Consider the following 15568-nt stretch of genomic DNA (forward strand, 5'->3'; position numbering starts at 1 on the left):
GACTGATGAAAGACTGACACAAAGTACCTATTTAATAGGTTGGCTTGCACATCAATTAACTGATGTTTGCAACTAGAGAGAATTATACTTGGGAAAACCTGCTTATGTAACAACTTAATGCAACAGCTATATCAATTAAGGCCAGGGAATTTATTTTTTTTTAAAAAGCCCCAGCAACATAATTCTGTGCCACAAGACTATATTTAAAAAGGTTTGCACCATCTTAACAAAAAGTATAATTTTAAAACAATTTAGTTAAACCAGTACAAATTTTTGCATAGATAATTGCACTGATTTAAATGGACATATCATTTTAGTTTGCTATAAGAAATTTACAGTTGCAAACTAATTCAGTATAACCAGTTTTAAAAACTGTTTTACCTATGTGGACAGAAGGGTATATTTGTAACAGTCAACTAAACAGATTAATTTAAACTCATGTAACTTTTTAATCTAGCCATAAAACATTACAAAGCTTTCTCCTCACGATATATAAAGCTATCAATAAAGCCTGGACCACTGTCTTCCAAATCAATATAAATACAATCTAAATTACTGGCAATCAATTGCATTAATCTCCAGTAAGAGTACTTTGTAAAGGATATTTTTAACTTTTAATTTTTTGCCTTTTCTACTTACGTAGATGCGAAATATATGAGAATTTTTCATTTGCTGCTTGATTTTACTTTATAAAAGTCAAAAGCCAAAAGACTTTTGATCTGCAGGGGTGAAGACACTTGACAATTACTACAGAATAATTTACTTTACATTTTACTGTGCAGTAAGGAACAGACACATGACCAGTTCTCCCAAGGTAGGTGCTCAAATTGGGCAGTATAACAATGGCTGGCCAGTAGGCGGCAGGGAAGCTTGTCTACACTAAAGAAATGGAAATTCAGAATGAGAGAGAGGCCCCTGGCAGTTTTTAAAACAACAGTGTGATTGGGATTGGAGAAATGTTATGCCCCATCCCAAACATTACACCTCATGCCATGCCAGCCATTCATTAGGCAGGAGGTGCAATATTTGGGATACAGCATAAAATTCCTTCAGTCCCAAATGTGCTACTGTGGAGCTGCTCTGCAGCCCAATCCTGCATCCGCCGCCTTGATCTGCTTCCGTCTGGGATCAAGGGCTGACCCCCATGGATTCCAAACTCAAGGCTATCCAGGGCCAACAACTGATAGTCAAAACAAGCACCAGTATTGGGTCCCATTGGAGACCCCCAAGCTGTACAGGGTGGGTCCAACATTCCACTGATTATCAGCCCTGGAGCTGATAATGGGACTCCCTATTTGTTGGCCAGAGCTAGGACAGCACAGCTGCATGTATGATTTTTAGAAATCCTGAGACTCTGGGATGGGGAGAAGTTCCCTGAGGCCAGAGTCCTGTGACCAGGGACCTCTAAATAAAAACAAACCCCCCATACCTACATCCCAGGTCCCTGATCTCAGGACCCATGCTGGTTGTCAGCATTGGCATGAGAGCAGCTACACGTTTAATTTATGGCACCATACGGAGCCACAGAAGATGTTCAACAAAACATTTTGTGGACCATCTTTATGGCTGGTTTGCCATTTTATGGCACCATAAATTGGCTGTACACGTAGCACTTACTATTTATGAGGTGAGTAAAACATTAATCACACTATAATTGTAATACTTACCTAAGGATGACAAAGGACATATGATACATTAGCACAAATCAAATAACTACACTTTTCCAGGAGGTAACTTTACTCTGGATTCAAAGTGATTTGTGGCATTGTAGTGCTGCAAGTCATGTTTCTGCTTCACTGGTAACATGTAATACAGTCAAAATATGTATCATGTGACCACCTTTCAAATAGATATTGGCAAACTCTCAAAACCTTAATTACAGAACCAAGACTGTGTAAAGTTCAATAAAGAGAACTTTTCCATTAAATGAATATTAGTTGAAAATTTTTACCTACTACAGTTAATAAGGCTGACTAAACTGACTAAAGCTGAAACAGTTAATGGGAAATAATTTTTTCACCAATCTTATTATTTGCTATATTTAACATCATTTGGCTTAATGCATGTGGTTGGGTTCACCATTTCCCCTGTCAGTCTATTTCTCCCTTACTCGTAATGTTCTTTATAGTAGAACAGAATTTTTTTTACTGTTTAGAGCAATTACTTAAAAAAAAAAAAAAGAATTAGGCTATGGTATTTAAATAAATTCCATCAGAAATTACAGCTTTTTTTCTAGTTAATGAAAAAAATGTCATCTAGAAAGGCTGCTTTTAAATTTAAACTGTCCCCTAAAAACCTCTCTCATCTCAACTTCTATGATGTCGTAATTTCAACAACTCTTCCAGGCTAAACACAACACTTGACTTTCTAATACAATTAACTGATTTTTTTTGTGGGGGAACACAAGAAAGAAAGGAATGAAAAAGGACTAGAGTGACTGCAGTAAATTAAAGCTAATCTTCAGAGTAACAGCAGGTACACGGGAAGTTAATGTGGAGCAACTCGCAACCCCTCCACCTCTTTTTGTCTTGTGGTAGCAAGATTTTATACAGCACAGATACAATAGCCTCAAAAACTGCAACCATATCCCACAAGGTTAGATAGGAGAAAAACTGTTAAGTAGTAATTATGGAAAAACTGATTAACCACTTATGCCAACTATTCCAATAACTATAAACCGTTCACTATTAGTAGAATGATTTGGTAAAATTATGTTTTGAGAAATACTATATACTTTGTGAGTTTTTAAGAACAGAAAAGCATAGGATCATAACATTTTAATTAAATATGCAATACTGCATAATTTTTCAAACAATTTGCAAAATGCAGAGATTTTAATGTGAAACAAAAACATCTAATACTTACCAATCTGCATAAAAATTCACTAGAGCAACATCTGCATTGTCTGGAAAAAAAAAAAGTGTCATGTTATAAGTTTTTGTTATAGAATTTTAAAGTGAAATTACCTGAAGCAAAGTATTCAGAGACAGTAAAGTCTACGATCTAGTACAGGGGTGGGCAATTATTTTGGGCAGAGCGTTGCTTACTGAGTTTTACCAAGCCATCAAGGGTGGCACAACAGGCTGCCAGGGGCAGATAAATATTAATTTTCTAAATTTTTTAGGGGCCCCGCAGCCCAGATAGAATGGCCTGGTGGGCCACATTTGCTGCACATGCCGCATTTTGCCCACCCCTGATCTAGCGGGTATAAGAACTCTAACAAAATAAGTCTCAAGTTAAATATAACCAATACAGGGAGAAACAAAAAGATAAAAGCTGCTATTTTGTCAAGTGTATTTACAGTATAAACAAGCTACAATTAGACATTGAAAGAGTTTTAAGGCTACAACAAATAAAAATAGAAAAGAAAAAAACATTTTGCATCTCTAACAGGCAAAAGTGATCCTGGATATACTATCAAAGTGCTCAAAACCAGAAAGTATAGTTAAATATGCTATAAATATTATCTTTATTATTCACAAAACACTGGAAAAAACCCATTAAGAAGTCAGAGTTCAGTGTTTGGAAGCCCAGGAATGCCAAAATTAAGGCTGCTTAATTCAATCCCTCCCTTTGCGTGTATACAAATTGCCAATTCATTTAAATTTAAGACTTTTTTTTCCATATGACCTCAGGTAATACCACCTCCCCTCCCCTCCCCCTCATTTCACAGTGATGTTTGTGAGCATTAATGTTCATGAAGCATTTAGACACAATAGTAGTAAATATCTAGAAAAAGACCACAAGGGAAAATTGTCTTTAGAGCTTTTGAACTAATGGTACCACATACTGAACCACAAGTAGAAAACCAATATTCACCCATCCGCCAAGTATCATCCATCCCTCCCATGTACTTAATGAGGCCGGCTCCTGCAGCAGTGGTAGTTATGGCATCATGTAATCAAAGACTGTATCATAAAGGGGTATCAACAAAGATGGCCAAAAACTCAAGAATGTACTGAATTCAAGCATCTTTAAACTGGCATCTCCTAACTTTTGAGTTCTCAACTCCGCAACCTTTTTACCAAAATTTTGGCGTTTACATTTTTAGGTTGTTTTTTTTTAAACTTGTACAGACTGACACTTAAAATTAGTAGGATTGAAGACTAGATGTGCTGAATAGACCTTTGATGCTTGACCTACTAAAGTAACTTGCAGCAATACTAGGCTGTGGTCAAACTTGAAAAAATGACACACACTTTGTCATGAACCCTGTTGTGTTTTGGTGGTTTACACCACCATGTTTTCCTGTGTTTCACTGTACTGATGTGGCATGTGCGGTCTCACTGGAAAGCCAATGTTATGCTGAATCTATTTATGTTACTGTTATTGCTTTATAGATTACGCTATGCTGTATATCTATATCTATATATAATTTTGGATATGATTCAGCCAGAGGACTGAGATATGCCTACTTAAAAGGCAACGACCTTCCTCCCACCTCTTGACAAGAGTTGGGTCCCAAGGTACTGCTGTCTGCCTGAAATGAGGAAGTCCACTCAGACACTTTTGCTACAGAGGAAAGTAATGGCCTATCACACCAGAGGTAGGCCAGAAATTTCTGAAGGATACTGGTGACTCAGCATTAGAAAAATGCCAGTGAGGGGAGGCTGGCCTTGGAGGCTTTCCTGGTTCTACTTTTTACGGTCTACCTGGGATACAATCATTGTCTTTGGATCTCAGGATTTAGAGGTTCAGTGACTCCAGTTGCCAGGGCTAGTGGAATGAGCAGGAAGGCTGATCTCTGTGAATCCTGCTAGGTTTCTCAGAAGGGGCTACAGGGTAGCCAAATGAGAGGGTAAGAAATTTGCTTTGCTTTTCTGTCTTCAAAACTGTTGTCAGTTTGGCTTCTGTAATTCTTTTGTCCTCTGTTCCTCATCCTAGTCAAATTCTTCCCGGCCTCCAATTCTACACTCTCCTTACAGGCTCCCAATTGGCCCTAGAGTCTCAATTTCTCATTCCTGCTATCTTCTCCATCCATGCTTGTACACACTCCCAGTACTAGTCTCCTTGTCCAAGTACACTCAGTTCCACCACCTCTTACTCCTCCATGGCTTCCAATGTTAACCTCCCTGCAAGTTCCTCTTCCTCTCCCAGCTGTCCTTTAAGCCAATCTTCTTTTTTGAGCTGAAGTGAGACCTACTGTCCTAACCACGCGTACACACACACACACACACACACACACACGTGTATATATATTATATATATATAGTTATTTTTATATGGGGATTTGTACAAGACTCCATTTTTTGAGCATGCTGAAAACACACTACGAAGACCAGACCTTTCTGCTCAGATACTCATACAATGACAACAGGACCCTCTTGGAGAATCTGTAGTCTGTAAGAGTTTATCAGGTAGCTAAACCATACACTTGGCACCGATCAGTACAGCAAGTGTTAACTGTGACTTTAAGAGTCCAAGATAGTGATAATCACTCCATCTATTTTGAACTTCCCTAGTCCCAGATAGAAGACTGATTCAGCACTACATCTTTCAATGTTTCTATTTCACAAGACTTCCCTTGTCAGAAAAAACAAAATCAGGCCTGACCTCTTCAGTCAGAAAGAAACTGCAATTCCGTGCATGTATGCACATGGGTCTGGGAAGGCAGAGATTTTGTGATAATTCATTTGCCACTTTGAATTGTGGCAAATTTGAATTTAAATTATAGTAAGATAATTTTCAGTTCACATTTCAAATCACCAATTTTGATAGCCAATACTTATCAAGATTCAATACTTAACACTTCTATTTATATAGCGATTATATCTTTAAAGCACTCAACATTCATGATATCCTACATTATACACACAGGTAAAAACTAGAGTAGACTCATACACAAAAAAAGTTTGAGTACTTACTCAAAATATCATCTATATTTCCACTATCTAGACTTGTTATTTCACTTCTTGTTGGATTAAAAAGCCAAGATACCTGCAAATAGAAACAGTTTAAAAGATATACAAAATAGCTACAATTCAAACATTTTCAAAAGAAATATGTATAAAATAAATATGTAAATAAATATTATTTTACAGGTATATTAAGCCCTCTTGTATCCAAGATAAAAATCAGTCTATAATCCAAAAAAAACCTCCTATTTTTTACTTCTACCCTCATTGAGAAATTTTCAGGAAATATTTGTTTTTATGCTGGTCTCCATGCAATTGCTATGGCAAATCAGGTTGTCCAGACTGTTCTTTCTACGTAGAACTTTATTTTTTTTTAATTGCATAAGTCTGTAATGGAGCAAGCAGTTAAATACAGAAAACCCAAAATGCTTTCAAACCAGACTGGATTAAAATCAGAAATTCCTAATGAGGTTCTGAGTATCATTTTACCTTCCCTCCTCTTCTACTCAAAGAAAATCCTCTGTGGGGCATGCTAGCAGGTAAAGAGTGCAAAAGCACCAAAGCAGAACATGGGGGAGTTAGACTATTTCATTCGGTGAGGCCAGAACTTTCAGCACAGATAATTATTAAAAACTAAGACAGTTAGTTATGAAGAGGCTCACTGAATTTGAGATCTAAGGACCCTGGCCATGAAAGTGGCATGAAACTATTTCAAGACAAAGGGGCAAATCGTATCAAGAGTTTATATGCCCAAGCAAGAGGAAATAATTCGTGGGGAAGGGCTATAGATCTACACAGTTGAACAAATACCTCAAAACTGGCCATTAAGTTTATGCAGAACATACAAGCAATGGAAATTTCAAAACAGAGTAAGAATGACCAAAAGCTTAGTTGTTCTTGCCTTTGCAGAAATATTAAAACTAACAGAAGTTTCTTTGGTTGGATAAATAAAAACAGAAACAAGAAAAAAAAAGATATGAGGCCACTATATGCTGAAGATAGAGTGGAAATCTAGAATAACTTAGGTGTAGGGCTCAACAACTAAACAAATACTTTGCTTCAGTCTTTAACCAGAATGAAGATGCAACTGAGGACAATGATGACATACCACATGGTGACAAGAACATGGTATAGAAGTTACCACATCAGAGAGAGAAGCAAAACTTAAGACTGATGTCACAATAGGGCACCTGGATAATATCTGTCCTAATACTGAAGGAACTGACCATGAAGTCCAAGAGATAAGCTATCTATAAAGGGGAGGGGGGTGGGGGGGAGCGGGAGGCAATTGCAGTGCCTATTTTTACAAAGGAGTTAGTATGACACAGGCAATTACAGGCCTGTTATCTTGATTTCAATAAAATGTGAAATTTTAGAAAAGACACTGAAGGAAAGAAAAAAAAGGACATAAAAGCAAACAGGAGGTAGGACAAAGTACAACATGGATTTCAACAAAGACGACCATATTAGACTAACTTATTATAATGCCGTGATAAGACTTCTGGGAGAAGGCCAATACAGTGGACTTAATACATATGCATCTAAACAAAGCTTCTGGTACCATGTCATATGGAAAACTGCCAGCAGAACTATTATCAACAAACCCACATATTTATCAGATACAAGGCTGTTATAGTACCTACCAAACAGTTATACTAGGCATCACTGCAACTTTGTAACTTTGTAAAATGTATTCCTCCAGGGATGAAACATCTCATCTTGTTTCAGCCTAAATCAGATTTTTAGTGGAAACTGAGCAAAATTAAATTTGCCCACTGCTGATCTATATAAAAACGTGTAGATTTCCTCTTAGACCTAACCCCAGAGAAGCTCCTCAATCAGTCTGAAGCAGCAAATCTGTGCCAATACAGACAACTGGTGGCAAGAAGTGGTGCCAACCCAATGATTTAGTGCTGGGATCCAAGGAGGGTCCAAGGTAATTATCAAGCAGGAAAATACAAGGCTCTCTTCTCCTGCTTTTTCAACCTCCTGGGCTTAAAAGACCAACAAAGGTTGCACTTGTTCGGCACATGTTATTCTCTTAGGCAGTACAGGTAAAGTCAGAAGTGGGAATTATCCCTTCACAAGGGGAGCAAGTTTCATAACCCCAGTGATTTAGTTGAAAGTACCATTATGACAAGAGAAGAAAGCCTTCAAGTGCATCATAGAAAAGAAACAAAAAGGGAAAACTGCAACAAAAAGACAACAAAAGAGGATAATCTACCTCAAGTTACAGGCTGCAGGATAATAGCATTGGATGCTGTAGCTGTGAGAAAAATAGAGGAGTGAGGGTGGGAACCAAACACCTCAAAGCTCCTCAAAATAAAGCAGATAGGTAATAACAAATGAATTTTAATATTGTTTTAGGGATAGATGGTGACAAATCAGGAAAGAAAAAAAAAAAAGGGAAATATTTGGCAAGTACAGGTAGACAGGTTGAAAGTGGTTACCCAACAAGATGTGTGCTCTGACTTGTCCAAGTGGTTGAGAAGTTAGGAGTGGAAATGCTCATTCCACCTGTTATCTATCCCCTTGATGTTTGGAGCATGAGAGGACGGAGTGCTCAGTACTACCAAGCGTTTAAAAAAAAGTGTCTGATCAAAAGAAATTGCTCAGAGGTTTTGCTCACCTACATGTAAGAATGTGTCTAGAGAACTACTCAAACAAAAATCAATGATAGATAAAACAAGAAAAATGTAACACATAGGATTTTGGAGCATGGCTCTAGCTCCTGCTCCATTCCCTCCTAGGACATGAAGCACACGGAAACTCTATTCCCTGCATGGTTGTGGTGCAGCTCCAGCCTTGCAACATTGCTGCGTGGCTGGGCAGAGGCTGTCCTTGCATGTGCCTTGTACCCCAAAAGGGAATGGGGCTGGAGCAGCATTGGGGCTGGAGTGGACATTGGGGGTGGGGGGAAAGGAAGGGAGAAAAGGCTGTAGGGGCAGGGAGCAGGGGGTATAAACACGCTGCAGGGGAGCAACAGGGGTGGAGGGACAGAGGGCAAGGGGCCTGTCGCTGCTTTCTCCATTGTAGCAGTGGGAGAGGGGAGGGAACAAATATAAGGTGACTCCTAATAATTAGATTCTATACCTGGAAAATTATAACAAATTTATACATTTTCCATATATAGAATCTAATTACTGGGAGGTTGTCTTAAATTTGAAGTCATCTTAAATTCCAGTAAATATGGTAACTTCAGCATATAGGATGCATCTTAAATTATGACTTTCATGGGTGGGGTGGTAGAAATAGACCTCTTGTACACCAGAAAATATATTGCTAAAAAAATATTAGTTTTTTTTATTTTTTGAGTTTGCAGTGTTTCTATACCAAAACTAAAATTTTAAATTTAGAAAGAGGTGTCTTGGGATTGTGTCAAAACTATACTACTCAAAGAAGTTTTCTTTATCTAGTTTTCTCCATATGTCTCATCATACTTCATGACTTAAGATGTTGAAACATAGGTTGTAAACAAATGTAACATCAACATATATATATATTTTTTAAAGATGTGGGGGGGACCTTGCTGCCTAGGAGCACACAGCAGATATTCCAAATCAACTGTTAAGTCTGTCTACCCCTATACTAGCTTAAAGAACTAAACCACCAAAACTGAAAACTTAAACAAAACAGGTTTTAAATCATGTCTATTTAGCTCACTTAAACAAGTACAAGAATGAGAAGACAACTGTAACAGTTAAAACTGCCTACACCAATATGCCCTTGGTAACCTAATCAATACAAGCTTATGAACCGTGGACTGTAAGAAATGGTCAGCTTGCTGTACCTATAAAAAAAAGTGGGCTCATCCCAAAATTATATCAGACATGCATTCTGAGATTCAGATAATTTTGTACAAACAATCGATTCATAAGAATCTTATTCTTAATTGATGGGCAAAATATGGCTCACAGACTGGTTATAGCCAGCGAAAGGATTGTCCTCCTGTCCATGGCAGGTCCTTCAGCCCTGCCTACATCCCCGGTACAGGGGGCAGGCTAGGACATAGCACATGTGGCCAGTCCCACCACCCCTGGGACATGCAATGGGGCAGGGGTGCCAGGGCAAGTGGACTGCTGCTCCTGCCGGACACAGTCCTGTCACCCCACACCCACTACCAGGGGCGCCAGATAGAGTGGGTAGGCAGGGAGCAACAGATCACAGTTTTGCCCTAGGCCTGGGCCCCACTCTGTCACTGACCTGCTATCCCAGCCCTGGCCCCAGCCCTACCCTCCCACCTGCTTCCAGATACCACTCCTCATCTGCTTATGGCCCCATCCCATCTGCTTAGCTGAGCTTGACTTACCTATGGGTGTCCCAGGCTGGTTTCTATGGAGACTCTGGGGTTGGGATCACTGGACAGTTACCCAGTTATAATGTAGGGTCAGGGCTCAGGGCAGAGCTGCAATCTACTCCCAGGTCTAGTGCTCTACCACTTCAGGAGTTTTGGTGAGCTGTTAAAGCCTGGGGAAGGGGGTGTTGACTTGGCCTGGTGAGCTGGGGGGGGCAGGGAGGAAAGGAATGTGCTAACCCAGCCTGCAACAGCTCACCAAAACTCCCTATGTAGCCCTCCAGATGAAATAACTGCCCACCCCTGCCTTACATAGAACACGGAGTACAAAGCAAGCCCTTATTAACCACGCTTACATACTTTGAACAGGAGTTTCCTTCTTCAACCTGCACCTGAGAGTCCTGAAAGAACTGGCCGAACTTATAGCAGCACCACTGGCCAAGCTGTTTGAAGTTGTGGAACTCGGGAGTGGTCCTGGATGACTGAACTGGAAAGGGCCAATGTGGTGCCCATACTTAGTTTCATAGTTTCTAGGGTCGTAAGGGACCTGAGTAGATTATCTAGTCCAACCCCCGCCATGGCAGGAAATAATACTGGGGTCAAATAACCCCAGCAAGATGTTCATCCAACCTCCTCTTAAAAACCCCCAGGGTAAGAGCCAGCACCACTTCTCTTGGAAGTTGGTTCCAAATCCTAGCCACCCTGACCGTGAAGTAGCGCTTCCTGATATCTAGCCTAAACCTGCCCTCTGCCAGCTTGTGACCATTATTCCTGGTCACTCCTGGCAGTGCATGAGGGAATAGTGATTCCCCCAATGCCTGCTGATCTTAATGACTTAAGAAAGGGAAGAGGGATGACCCTGCAAACTACAGACTGGTCAGTCTGACCTCACTCCTAGGTAAAATCTTTGAAAAGTTGGTTAAGGAGGTGATCAATTACAAGCTGGTAACAGGGTGCTAAAAAGCAACCAACACAGCTTTATCTAGGGTAGATCATGCCTGATGAACCTTGTGTCCTTCGACGACTAGGTAACTAGTCAACTGGATGAGGGACACAAGGCATCTATTTAGACTTCAGTAAAGCCTCTGACACTGTCTCCCACAGGATTCTCTCTAACAAACTGGACAGTGCTGGGCTGGACCAGTCTACAGTGAAGTGAGTGGACAACTGGCTTAGATGCTGCTCCCAGAGAGTGGTGATTGATGGGATGGCATCATTCTGGACAACCATTTCCAATGGCATCCCCCAGGGATTGGTGCTTGGACCCATGCTATTCAATTTATTTCCTTAATGACTTGGATGAAGGGTTGAAAAGCTCAGTGATTAAGTTTGTGGACAATTCCCAGCTGTGGGGAAATGTGGGCACACCAGAGGATAGGGGAATGATTCAGGACAATCCTGACAGACTGGATTTATGGGCAGAACAAAATCAGATGAGGTTTAACAGGGAGAAGTACAAGGTCCTTCACTTAGGTAGGAACCACAACTATACAATGGGTGGTGGTCCACTGGCTGGCACAGCATTTGAATGAGACCTGGGGGTCACAATTGACTGGAAGATGAATATGAGCCAACGGTGTGACAAGGCCGTACTGTTGTACCACATTACAGTGCAGAACGTACTCTAAATTTTGCCCCCTATGCAAGCTAATCTTGGACATGCCCAAATAATACTGCCATGATTTAGAACTTTCTGACCACCTTTCCCACCTTGGCTGTGACTCGTGGGTATGCGACAAAAAACACTTAAACTTAAAAGAACTGCTATATGAATTACACTGTGATCCATCTAGTTCTGAATCTTCTCATCTCCGATGGTGGTCTGTATCAGATACTTCTTATGCCTAGTGAAGTAGCTGGTTCTTAACACCTTCCAAGGCCAGACCTGAAAGCACTATATACAAAGATAACATATATCATCCTCATTTTACAGATGGAAAAGGTACAGCTTAGAGAAATTAAACAACTTGCAAAAAGGCCAGTAGCATGTTGGGTTGTACTGGCAGGTCTGTTGCTTGCAACTCAAAGCGATTCTTCCACTATTCAGCACTAGTGAGGACTCACCTGAAGTACTATGCCTAGTTTTGGGCACCATACTTCAAGACAGACATATGGGCACATCTGAAAGAGTCCACTGGAGAGCACCAAAACTGATTAGAAGAGTAACTAGAAAACATGGTTTACAAGAAAAGATTGGAAGATTTGGGATTATTCAACCTCCAAAGTAGAGAAGACTAAGGAAGGATATGGAAAGAGTTTTCAAATACCTGAAGTGTGATTATAAAGAGAATAACACATTGTCTGTGGCTGCAGGTGCAGGAAAAGAAATAATAGCCTTATATCGAAACAGGGAAGTTTAGGTTGAATATTTGGATAACTGTCTCACTATAAAGGTGGTAAAGCATTAGAACATGTTACTTAGGGAGGCCTTGGAACCGCCATTCCTTGGAAGTTTTAAGAGCAGATTAAACAAACACTTGACTGGAATGGCTTATACAAAATGGAGCAGGGAACTGGATTTAGATGATCTTCTGAGGTCCCTTCCAGCCCTATTTTTCTATGGTTCTCTGTCTTGCCCAAGGCCATCCAGTAGGGCACTTACAGAACTATATGTCCATTGTGGAAAATTTCCCCACCTTCCTAACAGCAGTTCGACTTATTCCCTGAAGCCCAAGGATATATAGCCCTTCCAAAAATATCCAACATGGCAGTGATGTTGTTCAATGCCCATTTTACACTTCTAAAAATTAGCAAGCTCTAGATGTTCACAACTTTTCTAAGTGAATTTATTTCTCCACATTCTCTAGTGATGTCTGCACATGTGAATTGCTCAATGGAAAAAAGTGACAGACCTAGGACGGAAAAAAAGGATATTTTTTGAGGTGCCTGGAGTCAAGAAAGTTGAGAACCACTTCTCAAAAGGAGAACTGAAGTTGGGAGCCACTCCAGGGAAAAACAGCACTAGAGCTGACAACCGCAGCAAGAGCTCAGCAACGCTGGCTTTAGAGCCATCAGAACAGCTCACTAGAGCAGCCTTAAAAAAGGCTTTTAATGAACTAAAAAGTTCAAACAGCAAGATAGATAAGCACCACACACAGGAAAAAGGATGCAATTCACGCGATCAGTGAGGACATTTTAACCCTTAATTAATAGAGAAATACCCAAGAGTGTTCTTAAACATCATGATAATAAGATTAATCAAATTCTGCCATTTTCATAGATTCATAGATGCTAGGGTCGGAAGGGACCTCAACAGATCATCGAGTCCGACCCCCTGCATAAGCAGGGAAGAGTGCTGGGCCTACATTACCCCAGCTAGATACACATCCAGCCTTCGCTTGAAGACCCCCAGGGTAGGGGAGAGCACCACCTCCCTTGGGAGCCCGTTCCATTTCTTATGTGATGATTGAATACAACTTCAATTAGCATTGTTTGTTATATCTTTATATTAATGGGTCTTGCAAAAGGCCAACAGGAACCCCTCATTTCTGAGATGCTGACAGAGTAAAGAGTTTGGGGAAAAAAAATCTATTAGTTATATTTACAGAACCATAGGTACAAACCCAAATCAGAAAAATGTTAGGAGTCACAAAGCAGCTCCGCACAGCTTCCCCAAACTGGGACTACCCCAGCTAGGGGAAGGTGCAGGGAGTAAGAGAAAGGGGGCAACTGCTCTCTGTCTAGAAAGATTTCTCAAAAATGTCCAGTGCTAGAAATGGACACCCATTCATACCCTAGGTGGGTCTCAATTTCAAGACTGATATTAGAGGCTTAAGATTGTTAAGAAACAAAGTAAGGAGACTCAATGAGATACAAAAAAACTCAGTTCCACCTGTTGCTGAAGTTAAGGAGCACTGTTTACATTAAAGGCAAGGACAAACATACATACATACATGCGGAGCAGTTTCAAAAGGGACAAGAAAGCTGCTACTTGGGAGCAGCTGTTCAGCTGTAATAAACTGTGTGTGCATAAGCCAGGAGATACAAATATAGCAAACCTGCATTATCTTTAACCTTGGATGAAGGCAGGGGACACCAGGGAGTCTTTCCCCACTGTACACCTCCTGGAGACCAGACCTACTGGGGAGCGGAGCGGTGGGGAAATGCCCCCACTGTGTCTTCTCCAGACTGCAGCGTCCCCAGTCTCAGCAAGATTTAGCAGCTCATGTCTTTCATGAAAGGAGCCAAGCTACAGGGAAATACCCCCAGCCTTCCCAGACTGGAATCCCTGGGTCGGGGAAGGCACAGGAGGAGCTGCTACTTAGTCATCCAAATCAGAGAGAAATTAATCCTCCAAGGGATCTTGCAACAGCAACTCACAGGGGAGACCTTCCAGTGTCAACTTAGAAGATCTTTCTCCCAGAGGGATCATATTTCCTTCAAGAAAAACTGACCAAATACTTTTACAGCCCTAGTTTCTGCAGGTAGACAGTGGTGATTCTCCCAATAGAAATATAACACTTATACATGTGCCTAGTTAATTCAAGGCTGCTTTTGAAGCCTTTACATGACAGGACTGAATCATGGTAATTATACCCAATATGTAACTGCATAATTGCAAAAGTTGACAGCAGGGTAAAGCTTTCTGTGAACTTAAGCAGTTTATGCACTTAGCCAATATGTAGAGAACTGAAGTTTGATAATCAAGAGGCACCAAAAGGGGGAGGGGGGGGGAGAAGAGGGGCAGTGTTTCTAAACTAAGCAAATCATACACTTCTCCTGACAGATAAGTATGTTATAGCTGAAGCCATTAATCTGTACTGAAACAAGGATAACATTCTAACAAACTAATCTATCTTATCTGCATTTTGTTTCTTTATTTGAAAGATGATACACTTCTAGCCTTATTTAATTATTTTTAGAGCTGAAACATCCACTGGCACAAGTGGCTCTGTAACATTTGCACTGGAGTAATTAGACAATGTATTACGCAAAATGTGGGGGTCCTAACTTTTAATTTTTGTTTTTAAAGTTTGATTACATCATTGAAATAGTTTAGAGGTTTTTAAAGTAAAACATTTGTGAACAGATCTGGATATAGGACAGAGATTGGCAAAATACAGCCCACAGGCTGGATCCAGCTCTCTGACTGACTGGACCTGGCCCACAAGCAGGCACCCACCTGTTGATTAAATCTAGCCCGCTGCATTGTGCATGGGGCTGAGCTCTGCCTGCTCCCACCTGTGGCAGCCCGCACCACATTTCACACAGCTTCCAAAGTGTGGTTGTAGCCACCCAGGTACTGCTTGGCTCCCCCTGCCTCCAGCGGCCCCTCTTCCTCCTGCCCCTGGGCAGTAGGTAGCACCGGGAAGCTGTGGGGATGTGCACCAGGCAGCACACACCCAAGAAGGTGTGGGGGAGCTGCAACCAGGTGGATCCAGCCCTAGAGCACAGGACTCCAGCTCCCGACCACCTTCCA

General features: G+C 40.8%; 1 protein-coding gene across 1 annotated transcript in view; it reads right to left on the reverse strand.

Annotated features, from left to right (window-relative positions):
* Positions 1–15568, reverse strand: part of ERP44 (endoplasmic reticulum protein 44) — a 108353-nt gene that overhangs the window by 64164 nt on the left and 28621 nt on the right. The window contains exons 2-3 of the mRNA XM_019539903.1: positions 5865–5937; positions 2866–2905 (exon numbers count right to left, since the gene is read on the reverse strand). Coding sequence (XP_019395448.1) covers positions 2866–2905; positions 5865–5937 — 113 coding nt within the window. The remainder of the gene's footprint in view (positions 1–2865; positions 2906–5864; positions 5938–15568) is intronic.

Source organism: Crocodylus porosus, unplaced genomic scaffold (assembly GCF_001723895.1).
Source record: "Crocodylus porosus isolate Cpor-Errol unplaced genomic scaffold, CroPor_comp1, whole genome shotgun sequence".
NCBI lineage: Eukaryota > Metazoa > Chordata > Crocodylia > Crocodylidae > Crocodylus > Crocodylus porosus.